Source organism: Perna viridis, chromosome 8 (assembly GCF_037379345.1).
Source record: "Perna viridis isolate PV_CMFRI_1.1 ecotype Kerala chromosome 8, ASM3737934v1, whole genome shotgun sequence".
Classification (NCBI taxonomy): Eukaryota; Metazoa; Mollusca; class Bivalvia; order Mytilida; family Mytilidae; genus Perna; species Perna viridis.
Window position 1 is genome coordinate 25,421,697 of NC_142452.1, and position 18,116 is coordinate 25,439,812.

The 18,116-nt window shown below is 33.4% G+C and overlaps 1 protein-coding gene across 1 annotated transcript; it reads right to left on the minus strand.

The window, feature by feature from the left end:
- Window positions 1–334: 334 nt before the first annotated feature.
- Window positions 335–16,957, minus strand: LOC148609977 (uncharacterized). Its single transcript, XM_088541653.1, has 4 exons — window positions 13,236–16,957; window positions 10,189–10,342; window positions 9,244–9,368; window positions 335–6,562 (listed from the first exon to the last, which is right to left on the minus strand). The coding sequence occupies exons 1-4, from the start codon at window positions 16,654–16,656 to the stop codon at window positions 5,241–5,243; spliced, it is 5,022 nt and encodes a 1,673-aa protein (XP_088397779.1). The 5' UTR covers window positions 16,657–16,957; the 3' UTR covers window positions 335–5,240.
- Between the last annotated feature and the right edge of the window lie 1,159 nt (window positions 16,958–18,116).

Below are 18,116 nucleotides of genomic sequence, written 5' to 3' on the forward strand. Positions count from 1 at the left end.
AAGTACATTTGTATAAAAGTATTGTTGGACATTTTTTATTCCCTCTTTCAACCAGTGGTTGGTATACTAGTATTGGCATCACATTATTAACTTGCATGTTTCTATTAAGATGTAGAGTGTGGAGCTATCTGTAATCACCAGATCATTGTAGTCTTGTTATCACAGTGTGAAGTTCAAATATTATTGGTTCCATTATTTTTTAGTTACTGATTGCACCAAGTAGGTACCCCTTTAGCACAATAAACAGAGGGACAGTCGAATGTTCAGCTATAGGCTTTCACCATGGATGATCAAGGTTAAAAGTTGGCAAGAAACAATGAAAATTTGAGGAAAGCATTCTTCCACTAGATTTAATTTCAAATGCAACATCATTTCAGATTAGTGGAAACATTTCTTAAATTTGGCACTGATAAATGAACAGCATATTAACCAGTGGGACAGTTTTCTGCTTTAACTGCAACATCACGCTTTATGGAACCTCAATTTTAAGGCACTAAACACTAGATTTTTAAATCATAGGGAATTATTTGGAAAACAAATATGAAACATGTAAGCAAAGTTTTTGAACACTGAACAAAACCAGGAAAAGAATAAAAACAGAAGCCCTATACACTGCCTCTTCTTTATATACAATTTTTTTAACAAAATTACATATACATAGACATTATTTTTCCAAGATTAATCTCATAAGTGTAACTCCTATCAAACTGCTCAAGGGATTTTGATGAAAAGATGTGCATGAAGGAATATACATGTAGGTAGTGTAGAGGACTCTAAAGGGAAATAATCCAACTTAAAAGGTTGTACACATTAAAATCTAAACACAACTCCTTAAATTGTTCAAGGGATTTTGATGAAACTTTATAGGAAGGTTAGGCATCATATATACATGTAGATGTGCGCGTTGTAATTTCAACTAAAAAACATTTATGTGAAACTAGATTACATTCATTCTCATGCTTATTTATTTTTTCCATGTACATGTATGTTTCTCTGTCAAATGTGGTTTTTGGAGAATAAAGTTGGTTTTATGTTTGTTGGGGTTTAACGTCCGAGCAGCAATATTTCAGCTATATTCAGACGATGAACATGAAATTGATGATAAAATGAACATGAAATGATGATGAAATGAAAAAGGGATTGGACACAAGGACAATGGGGTGGACAAATTTTGATTGCAACTGGAAATAGGGAGAGGTGGGTAGGGTTGGGCAATTTAGCCTCCTGTGGCGGAGACCTATGGTTCCTACTCTGAGAGAATACCACAGTTGGGTTCTTTAACGTGCGAGGAATGTGGCATCTTTCCCAACACAGTGCATCACTATGGTTTGCGGTCAGGTTTTCCATATTAAAGCCTGACAACCCCAGCATGTAACGTGCCAGGGGTACCCCATTCCACCACCTGGGGCACACATCCCAGTTGCACTGTGGGCAGAGCGCCCTAGCCCCCAGCTAAGGTTCTGAGCACTATTTAGTCACCTTTTACAACAAGCTTAGCGCTGCTGCAGGCTTATTCTTTTAACACCCAGACCTGCACGGGGCTGGAGAATAAAGATATATATAGTTCAAGAAATACATTTACTGTTTGAGGACTGATAAGGGATAAAGTTGAATTTACAGGTTATACATTGAACTGCATTTGAATCGGGGATATTCTCTTGGTGAGCTCAGTATACTCAGAGTATTTCTATTTTATTCTAGATATTCATGATCCTCCTCCCTTCAAAATAAGTAATTGAAGTTACTGACAGATGATTTTAGTGATACAATGTGAGAGACAAATATTTTGCAACAAGATTTTATTACCTAATGCAAGTAAATTTAATACATGCATATGGAACAATTAACAGTCTTAAACCAAACTCCAGTTAACCCATAGCCCCAAATAGCTTTTGAGTATGCACTCATTTAAGAAACATGCAGTGAATAGTTCATATCGTCCTAATGAAATAAATGAAACCAATATGGTCAAGAACAATAAACAATGGGAAAATTTAAGGAAAAACACCTTTTTTGTATATTAATACATGTGCCAGTATTTGTAATGAAAAAAATGTGAGCTATATTTTTCAATAGAATTCAACTACACCGTTTTGACTTTTTTTTAATTTCCAATACTTTTTGGTGCTTGTGTAAAATGGGCACTTTGCAAGAGGCATCCTTGATTTGGTTTCATTTGTTGATTTTAGTGGAAGAAAATAAAATGGTTTCCTCAAAAATACACATCTGAATTCAGGAGTGATAATATAGTGCATGTATACCAAAAAAGCATACTATGATCAGTGTCTTTTTTCATGAATCACTTCTACAATTGGCAGTGGCCACATTATGCCCTTACAACTTATTAGAGTTTAAGCAATGCAATCAAGAATTTATCAAACATATACTGGTATTCATACATTTTAATACATTATTAAAGTGTTTACTGAATTTTCAAAAATGACATCATAAAGGTAGAAGTTCTGAGAAGTTAACATTAAAAAATTACAGTGATCCAAAATATTTAACCCTTTGCATTATAAAAAAAAATGGTGAAACAATAGATTAATCAGTTAAATATTTCTGGAGAAAAGGCAATTATTTTAATAAGAGTGCTGTCTAATAACTCCTTACATCTGCAATCAACCCATATTTGAACTCATTGGAAAATGTTTTATGTGTACAATCCCTGAATTGATAAGCACAACTATTTGACAGATCAGTACAGATGATGAAAAGATCGCTGACAAATTGTCAGTTTAAAACAGTCAACATTGTTATCCAGGATACAAAAGCATTTAGAATAAATTTCAAGCACAAAATACACAATTGCAAATATTACAGATCCATCAATTAACTAACAAGCAAAAAACAAAAACAAAAACAAAAACATAAACAACAACAATACCAACAAATAAACAAATTTTAAAAAGGAAGTAGATTTATATCATGGCAAAAAAAGTCAGAAATGTCAAATACACAACTTTTTTTTATCATATCTGCTCTCTGTCTACTAGTATAAAACAGTAAACTATTTTTGGTAATTAATTCTACTGCAAATTATTATAATACTGAAGAATTCTTAATTTTGTACATTTTGGATAGACATAAAACAGATGCAGTTAAAATCAAAATTCTGCATGTAAGTTAATAATTATTGTGTGTATCAAATTATGAGGTTTTTTTTTAATTTTGTAATTTTAAAAAGAATTCCACATTTATTAGCTTTAATGGAAATTCATTCTTGACAGTTTATTAATTAACTATTAAGATTTTATGCCATTCACATTCTCACAATAACATGTAACAAAAATTCTGAACTTACATTGTTTATTGGTGGTGTGGAATTAAACATTGTTTATTGGTTGGTGTGGGATTTAACGGTTTATTGGTTGGTGTGGGATTTAACATTGTTTATTGGTTGGTGTGGGATTTAACTGTTTATTGGTTGGTGTGGGATTTAACATTGTTTAATGGTTGGTGTGGGATTTAACTGTTTATTGGTTGGTGTGGGGTTCAACATTGTTTATTGGTTGGTGTGGGATTTGACAGTGTTTATTGGTTGGTGTGGGATTTAACTGTTTATTGGTTGGTGTGGGATTTAACAACAAAAAAGCTATAAAAAAAACTAAAAAAAACAAAAAATAAAAAAAAAAACAAAAAAACTGCAGAATTTCATGAGAGCTTTGCCGACTTCCTTGGCAACAGACAAAATAAACTATAAAAATCAATTGAATTGAACATTTTACGTACATTTGTACTACAAATGTTTAATAGTTTTCCATTCAAATGATTATTTTATAACACACCCATATTTCACAATATTGCACATCTGGGGTTTTGATTACAAGTAATATTTACATGGCTGATGTCAGCTGTTTACATTCACTGTGAAATTGTTTTCCATGGCAAAATTTTCAGAGTCAATATTAATTGGTCAAATATCTATTTGTATGTATTTGCCTAAATTTGTTAACTTTTAAGATGACATCCAAAAAGATATACATATAAGAAAATAGCTTTACATTTTTTACTCAACCACATTAAAAGTAAATTTATTCATTTTAAATTTCACGATGCAGAGTAACTCACCAATTGAGTGGGAAATTCATGAAATTTCTATAAAGAAATGTAATAAAACAGTTATAGCAACTCACTGAATGCAATATCATGTTTTATAGGATACTGAACAGATATTGACCACGACCATGGGCCCTTCTTGATATCTCTTTCAAGTGTTCCATAGAACATGATATTACATGTAGTGAGATGCTATAATAGTGTAAAATGTCCTTTCAAAACCAATATTTAATTCAAAGTCCAATTTAAAAAAATGCAATAGAACTATTTATTATAATGTTATCATTAATAACAACAAATGTATTGTCATAGCAATTAGACCACACACATAAATTACACTTAATGCACACAATTTTGTGCTGAGAAAGAAATCCCCATTCACCTTAAATCTTGCTTATTACATCTACAGAGGAATTATAAGTTGAGGTTGTAATAGAACCATCACAAGTCCTCTACAATTTCGATTTTCTTCATAAGGCACCGAAAAGCTTTCCCTTGATAACAGAAACTAATCTCCCTTACACAGCCAAATGTGCCACATATGATAATCATATGGTGCTCGATTTATATGATAATCATATGATGCAAACCATGTGATTCTAAAGTGTGGCACATTTGCCTGTGTAAGCTGATATGAGTGTTTCCTAACAACCCTACCTACCCTTCTTTTCAGCTGAAATAGTGTACTCTAAACTGTGGTCAATAAGCACTGTTAAGGTCAGAATGTCTCCTCCATGAATCATTGTAAAAAAAAAAGTTGAAAAAACATCCCTACCTACCTACCTATCTAACCTTTTTTCAAAGATGTACCGGGTAATAAGGAAACACACATACTATTTTTTTCATCTAAAACTTAATGAGCACTTGCTGTCAATAACAGGAAATCAAAATTCTATAACATTGAGCTAGCATGATCAAGTAATTGTTATGTACTTGAACCCTTAAAGTTTTCCTGTTGCAGTATCATGACAAAATTTGAAGAAAAAAAACAATTTGTTGCAGAACTATCAAGATAACTAACAAAGAATGAAACAATCACCCAATAGTCCCCCTTTTTAAGGCAGTTGAAATGGGTAACAAGGTCATAGTTAATTTGACTTCCTTTTGAAAAGAGTAAAATTAGAATTTTTACAAAAACCCTTGAACTCCTTCATAATTTCTTTATCATGTCACAGTTTTTGTCACTTAACAATCCTAGACGCAGCCTCCATCATATTTCTTTCACGTGTCATCAAATCTTCAAGTTCTTCCTTTTCCTTAGAGTTATTGCACAACACAACAAACTTGCTATTGTTTTTACGAGCCCTACCTCTCATCTGCACGAGGGCTGTGACAGTTGATGGAGGATTGAAAGTTATGACTAGTTCACATTCTGGAATATCAATGCCCTCTTCAGCTACTGATGTAGCAACAACAATGTGGTATGCCTTTTTCTTCATGTTTTCAAGAACGGTCTTCTGTTGTGCAACCGTCATTCCCACTTCAGTTCCACTTGTATTTCCGTGTCCCACAACAGCCTCTATTTTAAGCTGCAGTTCCTGGACATATTTGTTTGCCTGTAGCAACCTTTTCATTTTGTAGGCAGTATCTCTTTGTTTTACAAGAACAAGCACCATTGCTTCCTTACTTTTCCAGTCGATGAAGTCTTTTCGGCTGATTATATCAACAAGTTTGTGAAGCTGAGGAGAAGCATCTGTTTCATTGTTTAAAACAATAGACAAAGAAGAATTTTCAACTTGCATAATGGTGTGCAAAGCATCAATCACTCCTTTACATGGCAGTCCATACTTCTCTGCAAATTCAAAGTTGGTATTTGGATCTTGAGTAAACAGTTCCTGTAACTCTTCAATAGCCATGCTTACACCTGATTCCATCAACACATTCAGAGTGATACATATAAACTGAACATGTTTGATAGCATTGTGTGATGCAATTTTCTGTGATGATTTTCCTTTAGGGTGAGCTTGATTTAAGGTGATTTCTAAAGAGTTCAACAGGCTACCATCTACTTCCTTTGCATACTGCTGTAGTTCCTGCTCGGATAAATTTTTAGTTCTTGATGACAAACCAAGATCAAATTGTTGAAGAAGGTCAGTCTCTTTACAAAGATGAATGTAACATTTGACCAAGTAAAGCTGCAGCTCATCTTTCAAAGATCTTTCTTTTTGTGTCATGGCAATGTACATAGGTTCCATATGTGCATTGGACTGAAATTTTTTCAGTTCATAAGTATTTTCTTTAACCAAAGCTATTCCAGCTCCTCCCAAATTGTCCATAAGTTGTTTAAGCATATCAATAGTTTCTGGCACAGAAGGTCTACCTGCAGGAGAAGCAGTCAGCCCCAATAAACGGGGTCGTTTCTCTGGTGTACACTGCTTATGATATCCAAGCAGAATTTTATTGAATGGATGATTTTTTACACAATGATGAGCTTCATCAAACACAACCAGGCAAACATCAGTCCACTTGAGAACTTTTGTCAGCAACAAATTTTTATAGCAATCTGAAAGAAGAAAATATCAGTAGGCAGGAACTATTACCCTGTACTAATATCACCTTTAAGTAATGTGAAATTTCAAAATCTAATTTTTAGACATCCAAAATAACACTGTTTTATTTTTTTCTAATCCAATGTACACTTAATGAAAAAATTATCCATTGTGTGTTGTCAAAGTAAAAACAGTCCGTCGAGCACTTCTTGGGTCCAAAAAAATTTGGAAATCAGGAAATAATTTTCTTAAAAATCAGGGGGTTATCAGGAATTTTTTAACATAAAAAGTAATGTAATAATACAAAATTCCATGAAAAAGGCCGCCTTCAACCCGTCTTAGGAAGAGCTTTCTAGAAATGTAGTAATTTGAGAAGCAACACTTGGAAGAAGTTAGAACACTTTGATTTTAAAACTTAGTAAAGGATGTATTGAGTCACAATGCAACCCAATGAATACACAATATAATTTTTCACAATATATATTCACTTTTACTTGTATAACACTATGAAATATATTTCAACATTTTTTTGTGGTGTAAAGGTTCAAAATCAGGACTTATCAGGAAATTCTCTGGAAAATTCAGGAAAAAATCAGGAATTGCTCAAAATCAGGAACAATTAGGAAAATCAGAAGTCAGACTGTAAAAATGTTTTAAAATGAATTAGTTAATCCCTACTGTAATGCAAATTACTAGTTAATGCATTAACTTTCTCTTTAACTCATTTGACAACACTTGGCGAATGTATATGCAGTTGTTTTTAAAATGTAAATCAGTGATCATCATACATGTATGAACCAGCTGATTCAAAGAGAATATATCATTAGGTTGAGAACTGAGATAGCTAAGTACAATTCAGAAATAATCAGAGTAATATGATGGAGCATGGAGCTTGGTCAAATCTGTCTTTAGTAAAACATCAAAATAAACTCGCATACAAAAAAAATCATCTCAACATCTGCAAGTGATAAATTAACAGTCTCCCGGTAAGTTATTGACAAAATAGAAAAAAGCAATAAAAAATAAAAAAGATGGACTGAATAATCTCTAACAAACAGTACAGAACAGGAAGTATGGGACAAACCAAAATAAATCCTGTCTAGACAGACAGGCATAAAAAATTTAGCAATTTTAAAGTTCTATTTCTAGTCACTGCTAAAATAGTTAAAAATAACAACTTAATTACCTCATCTGAGTACACCAGGACATTGTTTCACAAAGCTTAACATAAGCCTGAAGTGAACTGGATTGTTAAGGATTAACATGTACATGTAGGTAAGTCTTATGAGTGCTTTGTGAAACAATACCCAGATGACAATTCAACAAAAATTAGTTGAGAGTTATGACATCATAAAAGAAAACAAGACTGTAACCTCAATACTTAGGATTGATTTAACATTAATGACTTTTTGTAAAATTGACAACAGCACTTTTATTCTACTGTGAAAGTACTATTGTTCGTGGGGTACCAATTTCGTGGTTTTCGTGGGTAGACCAAACCACAAAATTTGGTTCTCAATGAATAAAAGATTCTTATTGATGTGTTTACTAAAAACATTGAAACCACAATTCCTCCCTGATCCATGAAAATTGATATCCACGAATTATAGTACTTTCACGGTATGCCCCGTGATCATTTATCTCTTAATAGCAGCTACTTAAGAAATCTTACCAAACAGCATTGAATGACTTTCTTGCCATTCAACCTTCAGTACTTGAAACAGGCCGTGCAACTGTCATTGCAATCCTTCATCAATCATTAATTAATTTCAGATCATTCATCGATTTGTCAAACCAAACCAGTGATTGTTGTACATGATGTGACTGCTGTTTATGGTTTATAAATTTTACAGAATACATGTAGTTTGTTTTGTTTTTATCTTTTACAATAAGTTAGTGAATTACATGGAATAATTCATATTATTGTGAAAAAGATTTAATCATGTCTATATTTCCATTTTTTAATAAAACAAAAAACCTGACATATATTTATTCAAATACAAAAAATTCTATGATGATACATTTCAGATTCAGAAATCTATATACATCATCTGTATTTCACACAGTAACCATATTAAATTTTGTGGTTTCTGTCGAATGACCATATTTGCAGGTATCAGTTTTTGCAGTTTAAAAAAATAGTGTTACATATTGTTAAAAATTAATTTTGTGGGTACAATTTTTACACTTTTCAGTCCACCATGAAAATAGCGAATATTAGTTCACTGTGAAAATAGTGGTCATTGCATATCAACCTGTCTACAATTAGTCAATAAAAGTTCAATGATCCAACACGTTGTTTTACTGATAGGATCAGGGACTGAAGTTTTGTCATTATTCCTCATGGTAAATGATAGTTCTATGACATGCTTCTAAGGTCTTAAGACCAAAGCTGTGGTAAAACTTTGATAAACATATATGCAACATCAAAGACATATGATAGTCTTATTTCTGTAAGGGAAGGTAGGAAAGTTTTACCGAAGTTTAATGATGTCTAAATAGAATTTTGCTCCATCACAGTTGCCTTTCACTATCACTAGGGGTAAAATAATGTGACATAAATGGCCAGCCTGCTTTAAAAAAATGATAAAATGGATTTTCCATGACTTATTTCTAAATTATTTAATAAGACCAATTATGGTTCTATGGACCCACAAAGTGAAGGAGGGGCAACAAAGAAGGGCAATAATAATACCTGCAGTAGCCACAATAACATCATGCTTCCACAGTGGAATTCCTTGGGTGTTCTGTGAGCCTCCACACAAAGCAGCTATCAAAGGATGTCGGGTTTCAAATTTGTTTGGATCAGATTGACTGAACCTGCAAATTAGATAACTATGTAAGTTGGGTATGAAAAGTAATGTCCCTGAAGGTCAGTAGCAGATCCAGCGGAGGGGTCCATGGAAAATTTGTGCTAAAATATGCAAATAATGGCCTGCAAACCTCCTTTCTAAAATCTCTGGATCAACCCTTGGAAGCGTAGAGAAACTGTCAAGGCAAGAGATAGACAGCTGGTTCCAGAGAGTATTAATAATATTAAATTCAAGGAATACCAGTAGTCAGAAAGTTACATATATATTATCATTAGAGTAATAATGTAATACACGCATGAACATCCTTTTTATAATACATGAATTTTCTTTTTTAATCAGCTGTGCACATGAAAAAAGGAATCCTAAAGGGCTATGGAAGCTTTATGACATTTTTACACTTCTGAATTTAGTACTGAAAACAAATGTTAACAAATCCTGTTTTCCATCTTAGTGTGTGAATCATTTTAAAGGAATTTTTCAGGTGTAAACCTGAACTTACTCATACCTATTAAATTGCTCAAACTGTCAAAAACTGGCCCATTTATTGACATAATCTGACTTCATCATGTCCTTGTTTATTTCCGATTCAGATTTCAATTTTAGATTTCAATATTTAGATATGTCCAAGGGGCAAGCTAGTTATTCTTAGTGATCTAGTTGCCTGTCATTTTCAACTTTGAACTTAGGCAAGTGGTAAACTATGAAGGGTAATACATATGTAACAAAATTACCAAATCAATTCTAGGCAGTAGTGAAAATAAAAGGAACTAAATACAATAAAAAAAAATATGCAAATCATGCCTAAAGCTAGGTAAGAGAATTATCACCTATTGTATTGCCTATCCTCAATCTCTCTCCTGATGTATGCAGACTGTTGTAAGACAAGCAGTACTTTATCTACCAGGAATACCACCTGTCTGGTAGGATTCTGTTCTAACATAGCACTTATTGTCATACAGCTGATAAGCGTCTTCCCAGTACCTGAAATAACATTTAAATCGAAGTTTTGCTTAGTCTTCTGATTTAGGTAAAAAATAAAAGTCTTGTTTCCTTAAACCAGCAAGAAAAAATTAGGTAGGTAGATAGAGAAATTGTTTAACATAAAAAAAATTAACATTGAGTTCATGAGAAAATAATGAGAAAAAAAATTGAAAATTGGAAGAGAACTTACACCAATATAAATAAATAATTCATCAAAGATTCATTGACATAGTTGTAAAAAAATCACCCTTTTTGTATGAATAATGTCCAATAACTTAAAAATGAAAAAGTATAAATTTACAAAAATTAAAAGGGAGTTCACACCAATAGACACAATTTCCAAAAGTTTTGCAAGAATTAGTGGCAGCATTTTTAAGTGTGAAAGATTGATGGAGATGCAGAGTTTGCCCTCAGAAGCGACTGGAAGCAAATTTGCATGGTTCAAGCACACTTTTGGCATGTTCAAACTGAGTTTTTTCTTTACAACTATATGCAACATTATCAGAGTTTGCGAAAATCGCCGGTCCTGCCAGTCCTGACAGGTAAAATTTGGGTAGGACCAGCATTACAACCTCTTATGCTGGTCCCATGACTGACAGCATTTGAAAAGATTTTGTGGAGACTGATTACATGGGACCAGCAAGTTTTCAGTGGGACTGACCAAAAAATTTGCCTTTGTCAGTCCTATGTCCAACAGTAGAAAAAAAGTTTTCACAAACTCTGCATTATCAAGGTTTGACCTGTTCATAGCTGTTTTTGGTCGGTTCCAGCAAAAATTAGGGAAAACCCTGTGGATTGACGTATTGATGTATACCAAAATACATCCTGTCTAGAGAGACAGGCATAAAAAATTTAGCAATTTTAAAGTTCTATTTCTAGTCACTGCTAAAATAGTTAAAAATATTGAATTACAATATGTGTTTTCAACCACCAGCCCTATGCCCACATAGTCAGATTCAAAGGGCCCAAAACACCCCATCCTACCTTATGTTTGAAGAAGTTGTCTTGAATATACAGTAAAAATTGAAAATCACAAGAGAGGCCCCTAATTAGGCCAGTCAGTGCCCCCTCCTTTGTCAGAATTTCTGGATCCACCTCTAGTCTTGAATCTAATAAAAACTGATTTAGCTTAATGTTAATTTTCTATGTGGCATAGTACATGTAGCTTAAAAAGTTTCTGGCACAGGCTGGAATTTTTTAACAGTATTTTTGACATCTTTATTAGTCTTCTGGATTATGTGATACTGAAGCATCTCTAAAGGAGTGAATTCACTAACTCTAGTTTCATTCCTACCGTTTTGCCAAAGTTTCAACTTACTATTTGAAATTTTCTATTTGCCTATTTTAATCTTAAAATACTACCTGAATACTAATATACAGAAAATACAACCTGTTGTATCATAATTTAGCACAAAACTCTTCTTCTACACATAAAAGAATTTTCAGGAAAATGAGAGAATATGGGGTAGTTTTTAATCCAAAGAGTAATCAAAGGAACCAAGATATAGCGGTAATCAAAAGAATGTAATCCAGGGACAAAGACCAGAAATGGAAAACAGACATACACAACGAAGAACATATAGTAACTAAAATCATACATACAAAGTAACAAAAACAAATGAGCAACTCAGACTTCACTAAAAACTGGGAGCATGGACCAGGTGCACCGGTAGGGTAAGCGTCCTCTGCTTTTCTAGAAACACCCGCCGAGTTGCTCATAAAAAGTCAAGTCCAGGGTAGACTAACAAGGAAAGGAAAACTACGACCCGTTGAATAAATCAGTTTTCGTGGAGCAGATGGATACACCATAACGATCCACGAGTTCATGACGACGACCATAAAACTTCTGTAGTGATGACTTCAATCTTGTAGCAACATAGCCCTGTTCCAGAAGCCTATTTGTTAGAGTTCTAGCATGATACAAAAAGTCTGTGTAGTTTAGGCAAGCTCTTGCATAACGTATGAGTTGTGATATGAACACTTCATATGCAAGTGCTGAAGGGATGTTGCCACAGATGAAAGGAAAGTTGACAATTATAGAGTGCAACCTATGAATAACAAAATCTTTTGATTTAAGTCATGATGGTACAGAAAGCTATTTTAGTATAAATGTCAAAGAGTTCCAAAAATGTGCTCTATATTTTCTACATAAAAATGTCTCATGAAATAAGCTACTATAACACAATTCAGATTAATTTTCTAATTTAGCTTTATTTTGGCCTACAATTTTAGAACAACACATGCATTAACAGCAATGAAACTTTTTTTTAACAAAGGCATACATGTACATGTATATTCAACTAATGAATTACTGTGAAACAACTTTAGTTTGTGAACACTAATTTTCATGGATTAGGGAATACGAGTTTGTGGATTCTTGACTATGTGGCTTTGAGGTTTTCAGTATACATATCAATGGGATTCTCCTTTTTGTTGGGAACCAAATTTCGTGGTTTGGCCAACATACCAAAACTACTAGTACCCCATGTACATAATACATTAAAAGTATGCAATTAACCCATTTATATGAATGACTTTAGTTTTTGGGACAGATTTTGATATTTCCTGAACATACTCCTTTAACAGACCAGACTACAAGAGTAAAATTACTGGGGCTAAAAACCACATGTAACTGGTGAATAAAAACATTCATATATATTTGTTATTCATAATTTCAGTCTTCCTACTTATTATACAAAATGCTTTAGGTGCAAATAAAAATCAGATCCTGAACAAGTATGCCTGAATAGCCAAAGTGTAACAAAATTGTTCTTATTTGTACTTTAGAGTGAAATCAGGTCATAGAGTAAAAGTGAAATTACATTTTGAAATATCAAATTCCTTTTAGTGGTTAAAGATAACAATTGTCTGTATGATATTATCTAATACTAACCAGTGGGCAAAAAACAGACTCTATCACCATCAAGAGTCATAATAAACAGCTCTATTTGATAACTTCTAGGTTTTGTTTTTGTAAGGTTAAACCCAATTTCACCATACTTATTTTCACTCTTCAAAGTAGATGGGTGAAGTCTTTCTGGAGCCTGCTCTTCAGCAATCTTTGTTAAATGGCCATTTCCTTGCACGTGGTCATTATACTGCTTTCGAGTGTTCATATATTTCTTACAAGTCTTACAGAAAAATTTATATGGACTGTCTTTCTCTGGGTTCATACCATGACATATTGGCTTAGTAGGTGTGGTCACTGTAAGACTTGGTCTGATATTTTCAGTTGGGAATGAGTCATCAGTGTTCTCTCCTTTATCGTCAAATACTGAACTCTGATAAGATTCACTTTCTAAAGAAGATGGTTCACTATTTAAAGAACTAATAATATGTCTACCTTTGGGCCTATTTTTTATGGCTTTGGCTTCATCTGATCCTGATGTTTTCTTTTTTGACACAGAAGAGCTCATAGACTTGAGCACACTTTGATCCGATACTGGGAAATGAGTATCTCCAAAGTTAGGCAGCTTATCCACTGTTTTCTCTGGAAATATAACTTCTTCTGATTCAATCATTACAGAAGAACTACATTGAGAGTTGGATGAAATTGATTCTACATCATGACTTCTAGTCCTGTGTTCAAGGCTTAAGTCACCATCTGAACTCTTGCTCATGGACTTGAATAGTAGGTTCTTATTCGGTTCTTCCTTATGTTTAAAGCTATCAGTCAGATTTTTATTATTTTCAAATAATTGTGGAACCTCCATTGAACTATCTTGGGACCAGACATTCTTTGGACTTGTTTGTTCTAAATTAAGATTTTCAAATCTTTTAAAGCCAGAAATATAATTGTCACCCTGGATATTAGGAATGTCTGAAGTAAATACTTCTGGTCGCACCATTGTAAACATTGATCTGTGGTCATCAAACTGATTATCTTGGAAATCATTTTGGAAAGATGAAATTCTCAAACTTGACCCAATAGACAATGTAGGGAAAGATGGTAGAGGATCTAAGTCAGAAGGTTGACCATTTGTCTGTACAGTAGTCCCTGGTAATAATCTTTCGGCTGCAACAGGAATAGTACTGTTATTTGGTATCTGACCATCCACAGGCAACTTGGGCAATTGCTTAACAAAGTTTGGCATTACTTGAGGAACAATACTCACTACATTTGATAACATCTGTGTTCCGAACACTGGATGTTGCATATTGTCTCTTTGATTTTGTTGTTCCTCCTCTCTATGTTGAGCTGTAGCCATTGCACAAATGTTTGCCTGCTGATTCAAATTCACCTCAAGTCCTTTGCCACGCATCTTTTCTTTATTTGCTAAGTGTTTAGCACATTTGCTATGAACTTCAAGCTGTTCAGAAGAATTTAATCTGCAATTACATACATCACAAAAATACCAATTTGTTTTGTCAGAGGAGGCAGTTGCTTTAATGCAGTCTTGTGATCCACCAAACAGCTGTTCTTTTTCTATGTGCTTTTTGCTAGTCAAATGTTGTTCCATACTTTCTGGACCACTGCATGTGATTTGACAAATTTCACAAGACAAAGGTCCTGTTACAGTAATTCCCTTCAACCATCTTTGCTTTGCTTTGATATGTTTTGCCCCATTTAAATGACTTTCAGCATGACGCTTGGATGTCAATTCAAGTTTACATACATTACAGTAACCCCGTGTCCCAGTAAATGTGTATTCTTTCTCTGGCTCTTGCTGTTGAAAATTTAGCCTTTGCTGTGTTTGTTGTTGGGGCACTATATTAACATTGGCAGTGACAGGGCTCATATTGCCACCTCGAGCATTTAAAGCTTTCCTATGTCTGGCTCCGGATAAATGCTGCTCTGCATGTTGCCGCGATGTTAGTTCTAAGTTACAAATATGACAGAAACCTCTTGAACCTGTCAAAGTGTATTCTGAACCACTCTGATTCAATACTTTGGTAGATGAACCTATTTGAACATTTGCTGCAGCTTTTGCTTTCTGATGTTTAGCTCCACTCAAATGTTGATTGGCATGCTGTTTGGATGTAAGTTCAAGATCACAGATGTTACAATACCCTCTACTATCATTAAATGTATATTCAGGTTTATTTCCAGAATGGTCTTCTCTAGCTTGTGGAAAAATAGGTGATTCTGCTCTATACACATTCTTGGTAAATACAGTGGATTGATTCATTTGGTCGTTTCCACCAACTGACTGTCCGATCTGAGTCTGTTGATAATATGTGTTCTGTTGCATTAATGGTTTTTCAATATTGTTGAAATTTTTTTGTAATGTCAAACTCATATCTCCTCTCAGCCAATCTTCCTTCGCATTTCCATGTTCTGCACTAGTTAAATGAGTGCTAGCATGCTCAACTGATTGTAAAGGAATTCTGCATACGTTGCAATATCCTGTTAAAGTGTCACAGTCAAAGTCATATTCAACTTCCTCTTGTACAGATCTCATAGTCACACTGGACTGATTTTGCTGACTAGTACTTTTAGTAGATACATGCACTGGTGCTTGAACTTCAGTCTGTTTATCTTTCCTTGCAAGCCAAGCAAGCCTTGCTTTTTTATGTTTAGCTCCAGTGAGGTGCTGGTCCTTGTTTTTTACTGAGGTTAGTTCAACATTGCAAACATTACAATAGCCAGTAGAAATATTAAAAGTATATTCTTTATCAGGGTCTTTAGGGAATTGAATACTAGTAGTTCCTTCTTTATCTTCTAAAGGTGCTAGTTCAGTCTGAATGTCAATAATAAACTCCTTCTTCAACCTTTCAAGTTTATCACTACTTTCAGATTGTGGCTGTGCATTATACAAAGCAGCCACAATATCATTATTACTGTTCATAGAATATACTGAAGGTTGGTGTTGAGTTTTGAAATGTTCTTCTCTGCTGTTTTCATCCAAGAAACTCATTTCACAAACATTGCAATCATATCTAATGTTTAGGCTTGGGACATTTACAGAAACTTGAACTTTCTTTTTCTTGTGCTTTGCACCATTCAAATGTTGAGAAGCATTCTCTTTTGATGTTAAATCAACATTACATAAATGACAGTAACCTTTACTCCCATCAAAATCATATTCTCTTGACGAGGGTACTGGTGAAGATGGTACCATAAATCGCTGTGATTTGTCTAATTTTGCCTTGTGCCTTGGACTAGCCATGTGTTCCATGAATGATTTTGGGCTATTTGTTTTCTCATTACAAACTTGACAGAAATATGGATCAGTATATGAGGATAAGCTGGCATATCTTGCCTTGTTCTGTTGAGCATCTTGGTGCTGTGCACTTGAAAAATGATCATTTGCACTTTGGATGCTTGAAAATGGACCTTTACTACAGATTGTACAATTCCTTGGCACATCCATTGAAAATGTCTTAAGTAAAAGTAAAGTATTTTAACCAAGTCTAAAGTCACAAAACTCTACTTTCACTTTAAATTTAATGTTCAATGAACTTTTATCCCTTCGGTTTTGTATCAATATATTCAGCATACAATTTGAATAGATTACGCACAATATCGCAAATATAAAGAATAACTGATTGTCATATGCATAAAAATACACTTTCATCAAATGTCTTCAGTAACATGTCGATTCGAACTTTCTTTTTCCAAAGATATGCAACCCAGGATACCAAGATGGCGGATCCATGATCTTTTTATAAGTAGGTGTAGAATTGCGAGGTAAAGGTGTGATTTCTCTTAACTCCATGCATATATCAGGCTTATTTTTGGCAACGGAAATTTATATGTGCTTACAAATTTTGACTATTTATTTTTTATAGCTGTACAATGAAGTATATTACCGATATCAACAGTTAAAATTTTGGTTATAATGGGGAGTAACGGAGAGTTCCAACGACAAATTTTGTCGGAAAAAAAATTTAGGAATAACATTGAGTATCCTCGTATAATTTCACTTTCGTGGCAATATCTATGGATTCTTAACTGTATAGAAATGTGTTACTACTTAATTTGGTCGTTTTAAAACCATCAGTAAAGATCAATTTATTTTGTGTTTGTTTACAAATTGTCCCCTTTGTTTGTGTAGCTATTAATGCCTTCAGCTCAGACAGATTTGTCTGTCTTAGTGGTCGTGAATGAATTACTGAATGAATGAACAATTAATATAAATATCATAATGTTATAGTTATATTATTTACATTTATATGAACAATATATATTTTTGATTTTCATTAAAATGTTTTAAGTGTTAAATCATGTAGTACTACTGATAATTTTGCATATCAAAATATTGCACAATACCAGTTGATATATTCACATTGAATTTAAAGGTATTGTTAATAAAAACCAGTAAGACGATTAGGATTACTACACCATGATTAACGGTTTAAATGACTAATTCAGTTGGACTTATTACCATCATGTAGACTGATGCATTCTGACATATCAGGCCGTAAATATGCTTGATTGAGTAATTTCATACTCTTTCTTGATTAAACTAATTTTCTGTGTTTCAGGTCTTTTGTGGAGCAAGATAGACTTTGAATTAACTCGCCATACCGTGGACATATTTGTGATAAAGTTTTATATCTGAATAAATATTGAAGTTAAATATACAATGTATATTTATGAATGAATTTTAGCCCGGTCAATGACTACATGTATATTAGATATGACAAGTATTAATTGACAGGCCCTGTGATATGCATCTTGGTGTAATCATGAGACTTATTTTAAAGCAAACTTAAAAAAATCTTTTGAAAAACTACAAGAGTTTATTTTAAAAGGAAAATAATCAAGTCGGCTTTATGTTTTATTTTAAAAATCTCCAGTTGTTGAAGTACTTTTAGGTAAACCACTGAC